The sequence below is a fragment of the Salminus brasiliensis genome, chromosome 23 (genome assembly GCF_030463535.1).
Source record: "Salminus brasiliensis chromosome 23, fSalBra1.hap2, whole genome shotgun sequence".
Lineage (NCBI taxonomy): Eukaryota > Metazoa > Chordata > Actinopteri > Characiformes > Bryconidae > Salminus > Salminus brasiliensis.
The window spans coordinates 12,912,929-12,926,719 of NC_132900.1; the positions used below are offsets into that span (position 1 = coordinate 12,912,929).

General features: G+C 42.6%; 1 protein-coding gene across 2 annotated transcripts in view; it reads right to left on the reverse strand.

Annotated features, from left to right (window-relative positions):
• zeb1a (zinc finger E-box binding homeobox 1a) overlaps window positions 1–10,878 on the reverse strand; it is a 28,931-nt gene extending 18,053 nt beyond the window's left edge. Inside the window, exon 1 of one of the 2 annotated variants that reach the window (XM_072668695.1) lies at window positions 10,801–10,878. In XM_072668695.1, the coding sequence (XP_072524796.1) occupies window positions 10,801–10,858 (58 nt within the window). In that variant the 5' untranslated portion in view covers window positions 10,859–10,878. Of the gene's footprint in view, window positions 1–9,604; window positions 9,836–10,800 lie in introns of those variants that run through there. The other variant, XM_072668696.1, reaches the window with a different exon arrangement.
• Window positions 10,879–13,791: the final 2,913 nt, after the last annotated feature.

Consider the following 13,791-nt stretch of genomic DNA (forward strand, 5'->3'; position numbering starts at 1 on the left):
GTCAAACTATGTACCACCTCTCTGTGTTGGCATTCTTGCTATTAATCACCGCTTATTAAAAGACTAGAAATATAAATGTTGTGTGGGCTGTGTGTCCTTTTTTTTTTTTTTAAACCAAACAACCAAACTGTAAATTCTGTTCCAGGAGACCCAACGCAGCCAGCTTGCCATGTATACAGTATATTCACCTATTATGGATACATGGATACAAACAGAAAGGTTTCAGGTATTTTTTTGGTGTGTTTAGGCTTGTTATGTTGTGTGATTGGACAACATTTAAAGTCAACACTGACGAATCGATGATGACACCATGAATAAAACCACAGTTAAAACACAGCAGACAACAGACAGATCACAGATAAATCTTTTACAAGCTTATGATGTAGGATATATAACAGATTATCAACTTTATTAGAATATATATTTATATAACAGATATTTACAGTAGGAGGTTCTCAGGAGAAGCTCAAAGATGGTCCATCACTAAGCTTTACTAAGAACACAGTGAAGCCGTGGGGGAAAACTGCACACTGCTACACTATACCACAGCTCACAGCAACACCTTCTAGCTGCTTGGCAAACTCAGACTTGCTGCTAAAGCTAGCTGAGACATCACAACACAGCACTCTGTACCTGGCCCTGCCCTTAAGAATAAGAGTCTCTCAATCAGAACGTAACCACTGTCAACATTTAGTAAACAAGCATGCAAACACTTGCTCAGACATCACAAGTGCAAGGGACAGTAGTACAAGCTTCATCTTTAGTGAAATATTTCTATGCACTGCTGATGGTTTTCTTCAGGGATGCTTGTGAGTCTTGTTGTTAGTGACATGATCAGCACCTAATCAACATCAAGCCTGTCAGCATAAGCATTACAGATGAGCAGTAAGTCAATTAGTTTGTGCAACCCTATGGTGCATGTATATATTTTAAACTGGGGATGCAGAGATGAATGACTGGGCAGCAGCTGTGGACGGAGGAGTACTATATGAACTGCAGTTACGCACTTTTAGGGGAAGGTTTGATGGTTTAATTTTTTCAAGCCAATTTAATACTTAAAAAAGGGCCACTGAAGTCAGTAACCGACTCCCAGTTATCAGGAATCCTATTAGCGTCAGTAAGAAGTAGGAATGATGGAGGAAAGTTTTAAGTTCAGTAAAGAGGACAGAAGGCGGGTGGTGCAGACAGGAGAGAGACGGCGAGAGGTGAATTTGAGGATAAAGAAAACAAAGTATGTTATTTTTGGCTTGTACTCTGCTCTAGATTAAAACTTGAAAGGGGAGCCTTAAAAAAGCTTAAAATGATCCTTTTTACCGTTAAGATTAACCTATAATTGGAGACAGGTATGCACTTAGCCTGTTCATTGTACTGGCCACTATCTCAGCAGACAGAAGGCTAGGAACAGGTTTCGTGTTTAAATTAGGGGCCTGACTGATGGGAAAACTGTGTGGTCAATACAAAATGCAATCTGGAGGAGGTTAAAATTCTGATAACTGATAAAAATGCCTGATATAATTTCATATTTTACATATAAATATAAACTTTACCTTCCATTAGTTTTAGTTAAACAGTCATGTATCAGAAACGATTTGGCACTGGGTGGAGTCATACTTTTGAAATTTCTGTTTATTACCTTTAGTTATTAATTTTTTTTACCAGATCTCTTCATAAAAATTTTATATGTCTGTGGTATTTTGACCATGATGGTGGTTTTGTCTTAAAATCCACCAGTTCAACTTGAACTGTTGTGATACAGCTGAACATAAATGACATAAACAATGAGTCCCTGACACATATTTTAAAAAGTGTATTAACACCGTCAGTGGGCTGGAACCCAACATGTCTCTGTGGGAGCACCCTTACAGAGGTAACTGTGACAGGTACGGATATTTCGCACGTGAGTTGATGGTTGGTGTGGCGCAACAGATAACACCACTAGTCACTGGCACCGCGCTACCACACCATGTGGGAGACTGGGGTTCGATTCCTGGCCTGGGTGACTATGCTGCACTACACCAACCCAAGTCCTTGGGCCAGACTCTGTAATTCGAGTAACCCTGTAAGTCGCTCTGGACAAGAACGTCTGCTAAATGCCATAAATGTAAATGAATTGTAGGTTAACTGCCAAAGTGTAGCTTGTAGCATTTGTAGCTTGTATTCCAATGCAAGACCGTTTTTATCTTGTGATGTGTTGTAAAAAAAAAAAGGCACAGGAGAAAGGTTCTGGGCCACCCTGCACACTGCGCCTGACCTCATGGTTCAAAAAACGAGATCTGTGGGTTTCATTTCATTTTTGTTTTATTTATACATGATATTTAAACATTTTAGATTCCAATTCCAATGTCATAATATACTTATTTATCAAAGGTTCCTTGGACTTATTTATTATATTTTCCAAATAAAATAGTTATCGTCGTTAGTAAAGTTTCACCTTATTTTTAGAAGGCCAAAAGTCTGAATCTCAGTGATATTAACCAATATTACTAGTGTGGTAGTGTTCCACCAGTTCCTTTAATGGCTTCCAGCTAGGTAACTTGCAGGGGAAAGATGCTTGAATTCACATTCCGTATAAAAAAGCTAGAGCAAAAATATCTTCAGATTGCCCAACATATATCAATACTCAACTTACTGTATTATACTTCAGAAAAAACATCAGAAATACACCTTCTTTCAGGGCTTCCCTTCCTTCCAATACTGCTTGTCCTGCTTGTCACCATCCACCAGAAATCAGATATCTGCATTAGTGCAGATGCCTTCCAGTAAAATGGTTGGAAAAGGGTGGAACACATACACAGAATACATGAGTATGGCAGTACAACATATTCTCTCTCATGTTTACTCCAATTAGAGCTTCAACTTAGGGACATTCACCATAATTTCACACCCGCTTTGGGACGAGCTGAATTCCATTAGTGTAGTGAGTAGCTGAAGTAGGCAGCAATGTCACTAGGTGGCTATAAATCATAAAATTAACTACAGCAGTGTTTCCCAGCTCAGGTCCTAGAGGCTCACCTTCACTGCAGTTTGTGTTTTCCTTGCCCCTGAGTCATATCATTAACTAATGAACAGTCCTTCTTAAGTTCAATGATGTTTGCTAGAGCGGAGAAATCACAAGCCAATGTGGTGCAGATGTACATGAAGTGTACAACACTGAATCTGGGTTTAAGCAAACTAAATGGAAATCGAAAATGTGACAACATGGTTTTCAATGCACCATTAAAGTTACAAACCTAGACTGTTATAAATCCCGACAGCAAATCTGAGATGGTCCACAGGTCAGCCCTGTATAATATAATATAAACAATATAAACCCTGCCCAGTGCAAAAATCTTTTAGCCAACAGACAGGTCTGGATACTGAACTGAATAGATAGCGTTCCCTGAAATGATGGAACTCCATCCGATACCTTTAGGATGAGTTGGAGCGCCGTTTGTGACCCAACTAATCATCCAACATCAGTACTGGAGCTCACTGGAGCTTGTGGCTGAATGCAGTCAATTCAACAGCTAGTCTAAAGCCTTCCAAATAGAGCAGAGGCTGTTACAGCAGCACTAGAGCGCAGAGCTTTTGGACATCTGGTGTATCAAACATCTACAAACTGTGTTCCAAAGATGACAAAACACGTGGACTGGATCCGTTCTGTGACACAAATCACACCAATGTGTTTACTGCTAATTTACCTTAAAACAACCATTTGTTGTATTTGCTTTTAGTATTTGCCATGATCTTTCCCAGTTTTACTTACAGCAGAAGAGGTATAGGCGAAGCAGAGACAGAAATAAATGTAGAGAGGCCCAAAGAATGAACAAGAACATAAAAGAGATAAAGAGGAGATGTTCACACTCAGGGGTACTATGGTGCACATAAAATGCAGAGAAAAACGGTTATAGTGTTTGGTTTTTACACTCCTACTCTTTGAGGAATGCTCACTGCAAAGACACCTCCTCAGCGCACTACGTACACCACTCCAAACTTGACACAGTCTGTGTGTGTGAATGCTTTTACAATAGCTACACAATCTCTTACAATTCTCTATTTCATCTTCTCTCTCCACCTGCAATTACACTATATGGACACAATTACGGGGACACACCTCTTAATCATTGAATCATTCAAGTGTTTCATTCAGTCCCACTGCCACAGATGTATGAAATCAAGCTCCTAGTCATGCAGTCTGCGTTAACCTACATTAGAAATTTCTTCCCTTAGATATTTCACCATCAACTGTGAGTGGTATGTTTGAAAAGTGGAAGCGTTTTCAAACGTTTAGGAACCACAGCAACTCACGTAAAGGTACAGTCAATGAATGCAGTTATTATTATTATTATTATTATTATTAATGCAATGAAGCTTTAACATCAGCATAGAAACTGCTTCCTTGAGCTTCACAACATAGGTTGTCAAGTGCTGAGCAGCTGCATACAAGCCTTACATCACTAAGGACAATGCCAAGTGCTGGATGGAGTGGTGTGAGCACGCTGCCACTGCACTCTGGAGCAGTGGAAATGGGTTCTGTGGAGTAACGACTTACGCTTCTCTATCTGCCAGTCTGATGGACAAGTCTGTGTTTTGCACATGATCCATAGGGGTCAAAACATCATTAAATGATCCTTTATAATTTCTGATATGTCCAATATAGTTGGGCAAATGGTAGAGGGACTTGCAAAATGAATGCATGTACTTATTATTCTCCATCAATTGTAGGTAGAGGAATATTTCATAAGCAAAACAAATGTTTCATGCATCAGGCACCACACAACTATTCGGCACTTCTCACAGAAAACTGCCACTACAAAGCATTGTAAATGCTCTACTACTTCATTACTGAGTCTATAACCGCTTTACTAGAGAACTGAATAATCTATGTGGTTCGTTTAAAAAAAAAGAGAGACAAAGACAAAAAAGTTAGGACAATATAACGTTCCCTTACAATTTTACAGAACATGAACCAAGGTTTCAACAATTCTGAAATAAAGACTGTTTAATATATCCCAGCCTAATAGCCTCAAAACATTAGACTACAATAACAGTCGCCGGTTAGCTAACTTAAAAAGCGTTTTGTTTTCTCAATTTTAAGCAGTTTCTCTTTACCTGCAGTGCTGAAAGGGGTTATTGAAAAACGATGTTACAAATATTAATTTATGGTAAAGACAGTCTGCAATCACAGCTCACACGGTGTGCTGGTGGCACATTAAATCAGTGTATTTACATCTTGCTATCTCACTTTTAACTCATTTCTGTGCACATCACTGCATTCCACAGATTACAGACAGAGCTGCAGCAGAGTCAGACCCAGACAGAGGACTGAGAAAAACAGATAAATCAAACAGCAAGCGGGACGAGTTGAATCGAGAACTGACAAATCAAACCTAGTAGACGTTTTACACCTGTAAATCCTGTCGACTACCGCAGCTGGACCACCTGTGCACTTACTTACACAGACACACACACAAACATATCCCGAGCTGTACTACTCATGGATAAATACAATCCACACCATGTGCACACCTGACATACACACACCCAAAATATACAACTGAGTCACCGCTGCTATTTTTCACCATTTTCCAGCCGTCCTCGGCACATTCATTCTTTGGCATTGGAACAGTGCTAGGCATTTGAAGATGATGTCAAATGAGCTTGCAGGAATACAAAAATACACACAGGCTATCTGGAAACAGAAAACTCTTCCCTGGAAGCCCCTAATAATTTGCTAATCATCTGCACCTGTTTCAGTGCAGCTGATGCAAATTACTGTTGTCTTAGGGGAGGATAAACCTACAGGTGTCATTTCTTACCCCAGGAAATTAGGAATTTTGTTGAACAAATAACTGCAACATGTGAATTTTCAGAAATTGTTCAGACTGATGAGAGCTACTCGTCTGCTCGGGTCCGAAGCAGTTAGTTTGTAAAAGAGCGTTTTCCTCTTGCTTTGGTTTGTTTTCACACAAGGAAAAAGTCCAAGCGCACCAAAATGCGTCACAACACACTCCGTGAGAACATTCTCTCTGATCTTCTCCCAGATATGTCTAGTAAGTAAATACAGGAAGAAGATCCTGTGTTCTAGACTAGTGCATATTTCTCTGCAGTTTAACATGGAGCAACAGCAGAGATGGTGATTGTGCATAGCTTTAGAAGCATGATTATCTGGGCAGTATACCAGGTTAGCACCTGGGTCAGTCTGCTCCCAGTTGGGTCGGATCGAGGTCAGATCAAGTTTTCACCACAAACAAATCGCTCCAGAGTTTGTTTGGGACCGAACTGAGACTACCTCTTCTCAAGAGTCTTAGTACGATCGCTTTGGTCCTCATCAAAGTGTGAGTACTATATTTACACCTGCACCAAGGGTGAAAACAAACCAGTGTCTGATTTAACTGGATTAAAAAGTGTGGATGTAAAAACGTCTGAAACACTGAAACACTGGAGTGAAATCACTTTGTGTGTGAATATAGTGCAGTGAATATGCTATGATTTAGTTTTCTACAGCGTGTGCATTAGTGCTGTTCAGAAAAGCTTGTGGCCCTCATGCGGGTAGAAAAGTATCTATGACAGTTTATTTGACCTAACCGGCCTCAATTCAGTTCAATATAAGATTTGGTGGGGGTGTGTTTCCCACCATAGATACAACAGAATTGAATATCTGTGTCATTACACCCACCCACCAAACTACTGGTTACACACGATGGGCTAAAACAGCAGAAAATAGACAAACCCACCTCAAACACGGTCGAAGCACGAGAACCACAGATATTACATCCACTGTAAAACAGTTCCACACTGCAGATGATAAACTGTTTTTCTGAGAACGCCCCTCACTGCTGCGGACTGTGAATAATGTCCATTAATGGTATCTAGAGGATGCCAGAGAGTGCTCTGTGTGTTGGATTTACTACATATCAGCAGTAAATGCAGGATCATATTTTGAGGGAATAACAGAATGAATCTACATAACAGAATAACAGAAAGTAAGATTCTGTAAGAAATTGAATGTGAAGCACCACACACTCACCCTGTGTGATGTGATGTTAGCTGTGTAAAGTCATGGAACTTCACCCTGCAGGAATACCTGCAAACAAGGAGCCGTTCTCATAGGAGGAGGTTTTTAGCCATGTATGCAATAAGTCAAAGCAGTCACTTGACAAAATGAACCAATAACACAACCCATGCAGGAGCAGATAGGGGATCAATAATTTTGATCCCCGAGTTCCCGAGGTGAATTGACCTCTTTGGAGAAGAAGACAGAAGTAGTGAACAGTCCACAATTTTTTATGTTGTTCTGGCAGCTAAAGCACCATGTGACATGCTCGTAATTCCAGTCTTCACCAGTGGGAGGTAGGATCTTTCAACTAGCATGGAACACAGCACTGGTGTGTTAGCATATGGTTAATGTCTTTGCCTGTAGCTAGCTCCATTTGATGCTACATTCGCGGCAGAAACTAGGAAGTCCTGTTTGTACCACTTACTGCACTCACACAGCCAATGAAGTGGAGAATTTTACCTTTCTGTCTGAGAACACTGTACTCGTAAATCCTCTCTGTGTGTATGTTCTTGAATTCAGTTGTTTTTGATATTACACTCCAACAAGCGTCCAGGCTTTTTTCTGTCCTGGCTCCGAAGTGGTGGAACGAGCTTCCGCTGGGTGTCCGTACGGCCGAGTCGCTCGCTGTCTTCAAATGCAGACTGAAGACCCACCTCTTCAGAGAATACTTGGACGAATAGCAGAGTACTATGGTCGCCTTATTGACTTGTGCTCAGTAATGTCTAAAGCTTAGAGGTATCTTTGAACTATTAGTCTATTCTAACTAGCTGAGGTTTTCTTGGGTAAATAGCAAAGCACTTTTGTAAGTCGCTCTGAATAAGAGCGTCTGCTAAATGCCGTAAATGTAAATGTAAATGTAAACATTTAGCTGGCTAATGCTATTTAATTTTGATTTGAAAAAGACTCCAAAAGAGGGGCCAATATCCTGAGCATTGGGTGATTCGTGGGTGGCTCTTCCAACAAGCACCCAAAACAGAGTGAAAGCTGTATTTACTAGTTAACCATCTGGTACATATCTGGAGCACTCGAACACAGCATGAGTGTGTTAGCCTGTGGTTTGTGTGTTTGTGTGTCATCTTGTGGCTGGTGCGGTTAAGGCTAGTATGTTAGCTTGCGGCTAGTACGGTAAATGCTAGTGTGTTGCTAGTGTAAGTGCGCATGTGTTAGTGCTTGATTCTACTGTAAGGTTGTATAAAATCACACCACTGCATCAAACCGAACTGAAATACTAATGTTGTGAATCGTTACATTCCTGTGATCAGTTGGAAATCACCCACAGTCGCAGAGTAGGGGTACTCCCGGATCAGGAGTGGGTCTAAAGACATTACATAGTTTCATATAAATATATCGTTTTAATCCACTGTCGTGGTGTTCAGACAAGGAATGATGTCAAACATTAACATTAAAGGGCTCAGATGAAATTCAGAAATCCAACTTTGTTGAAAATTGTAATATTTACAGCGGCAGGTGTTCAAGCGCTCCGGGATCTCAGTCTGGATCTACTGAGGTGTAAACAAATGATCCTTTTCTACTGCACTTTCAGCCCTGACGCGCTTTACATAAGTAGCCTAATATAGAGGCGATGACGTCACTGGCAATATTTCTCACGAATCGTTGCATCACTGATTTTAATCTCTGCTATTTTAAAATACCTCAGACACACACGGACACCCCCTAGATAGGCATCACCAGTCTCTCCACCCCTGCCATAAAGCTCCAGACCAATGATAAGCGGACTCAGTCAAAACACGACCCCTCCGCTCGTCCACGTTTTCTCCTCCGCTCGCTCCGAGCGTGCGCAGTGCTCATCAGCTGCCACCTCCGTCGCGCGAGACACACACACACACACACACACACACATACCATTAAAGGAGCCCAAAAAAAAAAACAGTCGCGTGGACTGAACGGTGGAAGGGTGGGTTGATAAAGGGGGGGTGGGTAGGGGATGGGTGGGGGGTAACGACGTAGTTCAGCAGCCGCACCTGCACGCACGCGCCACACCACCACACAAGCCAGAAGCTCCGTTCAGTGGTTATGTGAACAGATAACGGAAACCCGAGTCTCTGAATGAAAACACAAACAAGTCCCACGAGCTCCCGTCCTCACGCGCGCACACCGTCCGCCAAAACGAGGCATCCGAGGGAGCACGTGCGTTACAAATAGTGGGTTTTTGTGTTTCCTGTCTCAGGTCAGCCCCCCCAACATGTCTCCGTCGGTCTGATAATACAGCGGAGCCGAGAGTCCGGAGCCGAGTCACCTACAAAGAAGGTGTTGCATCACCTATCCCACCTGTCCCTCTCCCTCCGCCGTTAGCTCGAGCCGCCCCACCCCTCTCTGCACCAGCTAACGGTCCACCGACGCCGCCATTCCGGCTCGAGCCAAAAAAAATCACCTCAGAGAAGAAGAAGAGGAGGAGGAGGAGGAGGAGGAGCTGCCTGGGCGCTAAAACACAACAGAAACGTTGAGTAGTCGACTTTCGGTCTGCCTCGACCCTTCAGAGCGCGGAAATAACCCGTAAATAACCCGTAAAAAGCCGAACATAAACAGAGATCCGACCCACTCTACCTGCACAAGTTGCCATTTGCCGCGGTTCCTCTCGCTCCTCCTCGCGACCTGCTCGGTGTCCGCGCGGCCGTCCTTGCTCCTCGCCCGTCGTGTGAGAGCAGCTCCGGAGATGAGAGGCGCTCGGTTAGGCGGTGAAGATGGCATTGGTTTGCTCCGTTTTCCCCCCAGTCCTCCTTCTCTCCTTCCTCCGCTCGACGTTCAGGTAAACACGCTGATGGCTCCTGCGCGGGGCGGGGCGGACGGGGCGAGCCGCGTCACATGCACGCACGCGGGGCAGGAAAAAGGTATAACGGTCCTGAGCGCGAGGCTATTTAAAGGAAGCGCAGCACTGAGAACCGTTAGCTGGAGGAGCTAACGAGAGGGTCCAGACCCGCTTCTGAGGGTCACTTCCCACGTTTAACCACCTCAGGTCTGACAAGAGTTCCTCACAGAACCCAAAACATGCCTCAGATCGGCGGCTGAAGCCATTTCTTCAACTTTTATTTTTTATTATATAATTCAGCGTCGCTGTGAACTGTGGATCAACAAATCCACGCCAGCTGTTCACCCCCCCCCCCCCCCCTCAGGTTAGCTAACCAGAGCTACAGCTAACGGTAGTAGCTCAGTGGTGGTCCGCACCTCTGAACAGCACAGCCCCCTTTTTTTGTTTTGTTTAAAGGGGAGCCCACCACACTACACGGCCAGCTCGGGATACTTCGCCCAAGTAATCGCGAAGAAAGATAAACGTGCATCCCCCGGCGAACTGAAGAAACCCGAGAGAAAAGTCAACACCGCCCGCTTAGCTGCAGAAATCTGAACACCTCTCTGTCTCAGTCTGAGTCACACAGGTTCATCTGTTGTTGGACGGTCTGAGGGCAGCCTCGCCTCGCTCCACGCCATACCCAGGCTTAGCGAGGACAAACTGGGCTTAAAAGTGTTTGGGATTTTACAGAGTGTTGTAAAAACGACGGGAAACAGCAGAACAGAGTGGGGCGGACTGTGTAGCGGTCCGGGGCAGGGCGCTGAAGTTTGGTGACTCAGGTATATAACGGTACAGCTCGGCTACCAGTCTGGGCACAGTCGAGTCTCCGTACTTTCCCCTCTCTATAAAAACAAACTCAGCTAACGGACCGCTAAAGTCCCCCAAAGTGGCAGAAAGCCAGCGGACAAGTGAACCCGAGGCTGTTTCGCCCTCCACCACACCCGCGGTCACTCACCGTTGTTCCTCCTCGGCTTCGCCTGCTTTCTGCGCTGGCACCTGGGGCCGTCCGCCATGACTCTCGCGCTGTGTCGTAGCGAGGTCCGACTCGTGAGTGAATCACTCCGGTGAACCGGCTCTCTTTAGTAAGCAAGTCGAGCCGATTCACGAGTGCAAATGAATCTTTCTGTAGCTCCTGCAGCTACAACACGTATTCGTGCATGCTGTTTACACGAGTATCATTCTTCAGATCATACAATCATTTAAATAAAAAACACTCATTAACACATTAGGGCTAACAACTGAATTTGCTATTGCCAAACCTCTCAATTTGGGCCGTTGTCCTCCACATTGTGGCAAAATGACTTGGAATACAATATTCCCACTCTGTGGAGAACGTTTTTTTTTTCTCCTATTATAAACTTGCCATTTTGGAAATTAGAGGGGTTTTTTTTACATATCACTGGTAATCCATTTTAATTCATGAAAAAGTGAAAAAGGTAAAGAGAAGTTGCAACCTCAGACCGACTCTCTAAACCGAGTCTCACCTCAGGAGGGGAATTTGTGAAGCAATGAATCACTGAATCAAGCGCTCATTGCAGCAGAACAGTGGGAAGAATCGATTCGGTGAACTCAATCGAACTGGACCGATCACTCGTTGTGAGGAAGCCGCGCGCATTCCCGCCTCACCGCACCTGGTTTACGACACTCTGCTTTACGACATCACCTTTCTGGACCACCTCGCCCGGGTGGTCTTTAGCTGGTCTCTCTCTCTCGTTCTCGACGGAGGCTCGTGTGTGTGTTTAAAGCGTAGTAAAAATGTCTAAACACACCGTTTTGTTAGTTAAAAGCAGTGACTGTGTCCTACTGACCCTGTTGGCCGAGCCTCCGCAGATCAGAGCCATGGGGCTATATCAGCGTGTCAGTGTCTGGGTCTGAAAATGAAATAAACGCATGGTGTAACGTGGCAATACATACATAATATTAACATATTTATATTATATATAGTGAATATAAATAAGTAAAAATGACACCACATATTCAATAAATGTGTAATAACACATAACCTCATAATGATAATTATTTTATAATTATAAAAAATACACAGTCACTCTCAGTGATTTGCTGAGTGTTAAGGAACACCTTTATTATCAGGTGTTTAACAAGGCAAAGCTGCTTCAACTTCAACCTTTACCTTCCCACAAATCCTCCTGTCAATATGTGTGTGTGTTGTGTTGAAGGACAGAATGTCACTGTTTACAGTTAGTCAACAGCTAGGCCACAGCGTTAGCCTCGATACATTAGCCCATATGTAGTGAACACTGTATTGATCATGTCTGAATGTTACACACAGAGAGAAAACTTAGAAAACTGAACTGATGAACCTTATCTCACATTTACAGCTTAAACACATCCAGTTCTTTTGATTTTATTAAGTTGTAATTAGCTAGCAAGTTAGCTGGTCATGTCCCTGTTCCAGACATTACCAGGGTTGGTGCTTTCCTCTATTCATAGAGTCTGTGCTTAGATGGGAAAGCGTCTATAGCCTAAGGATTTTCCATGTTGCTGGTGAATGAAGATACATAATAATTCAATTGAAATGTTTACTTCATTGTTTAAATTAACTTTTATTGTACTATTAATTTTTATTGACACCATATTATTGAGGTCATACATGTATTTATTTATAACTACATAAGTTCATTTAATTGTTTAAAGGTTTTTCATTTATTATTTTATATTAAATGTAATATATTTATAATAAGCTTAACTGTATATATATATATATATATGTATATATATATATATATATATATATATATATATATATATATATATATATATATATGCCTGGTGCATTGTGGTCCCCTTTTTTATTTGAAGTCCCCTTAAAATAGAACTAGGGGAAACATGGTGCAGAATTTCAGAAAAAAGACACCTCTGCACCTGTTAAGCATGGGGTATGTGGTCATGCTTAAGCCTCGCAGTCAGTGGACATTTCAGACAAGAAGAAATTGAATTGAATACCAGCAATTACCATCATCTGTACGATGGGGGAAAAAAAGCTGAAGGATGAAAAGATCTGATGGGCAAAAGTCCCCAAAAAGTGTTTTAGCTGCTACAAAAAACATTGACAAAATGTGATACTTGCCAGTGGGGAATCATGCTTAAAATATTTGAAAAATATGGTAAAATATGCATGCCCTTGCTGAGACCGTGGTCATTTGGGGTACTGCACAGCTAATAGTAAGAAACAACCCTGATAATTACTGTAGATACAGAGATGTGGGCTTTGTATTGCAAAGAGACAGGGGTACTGCAAAGGGGGGGTTGTTAACTGAGTATCGTTCAAAATTGTTAGAGTTGTGGAGCTCATTGCAATGTCTTTTCAAGGGACCCAAAAGTGCTGGCAGCGACCCTGCAGAGAGAGCAGGATATAAGAAAATGTCCAGACCCTTTTTCGTCCTGACAGAACAGTGATGAAGTGTTAAATTGAACAGCCCTCCCGCAATCACACTTTAATATTGTTAGCAGATTAAAAATGACAAATACAGGCTCAGCACAATTACAGCTGCCGTGCTTCTTCTCTGTCTGAATTGAAACCATTAATTCTCACTCAAATCCAAAAGTGGAAAATAAAAGATGAGAAAAGTAAGCGGACAGACACTTCCCTCAGTCAGGCTTTGAGAATAATTGGAAAGAAAACTTCCCACACAAGAATGAATGTGTGAAGCAACCACAGGGACAAAGCATTACCACACAATAAAGCCATCACCAGGGGTTCACAGTAAGTGATAACAGTGGGTTTTGTTTGCTGGTGCTGGTGTCTTCTTATACTTCTCTACTTCTTTCTTTTCTAATGTTAAACATCAGTCCTGCTAGCTGTGCAAGCTGAATGATGGTATTATGCTCCCCTAGAGAAGTGTACTGTGTTTTCTTTGTAAGGGAACAAATCCATCCTGAGCTCTCAAGGTGGTGCGTTGGCACTAAAGAATAATGTAGTGTGAAT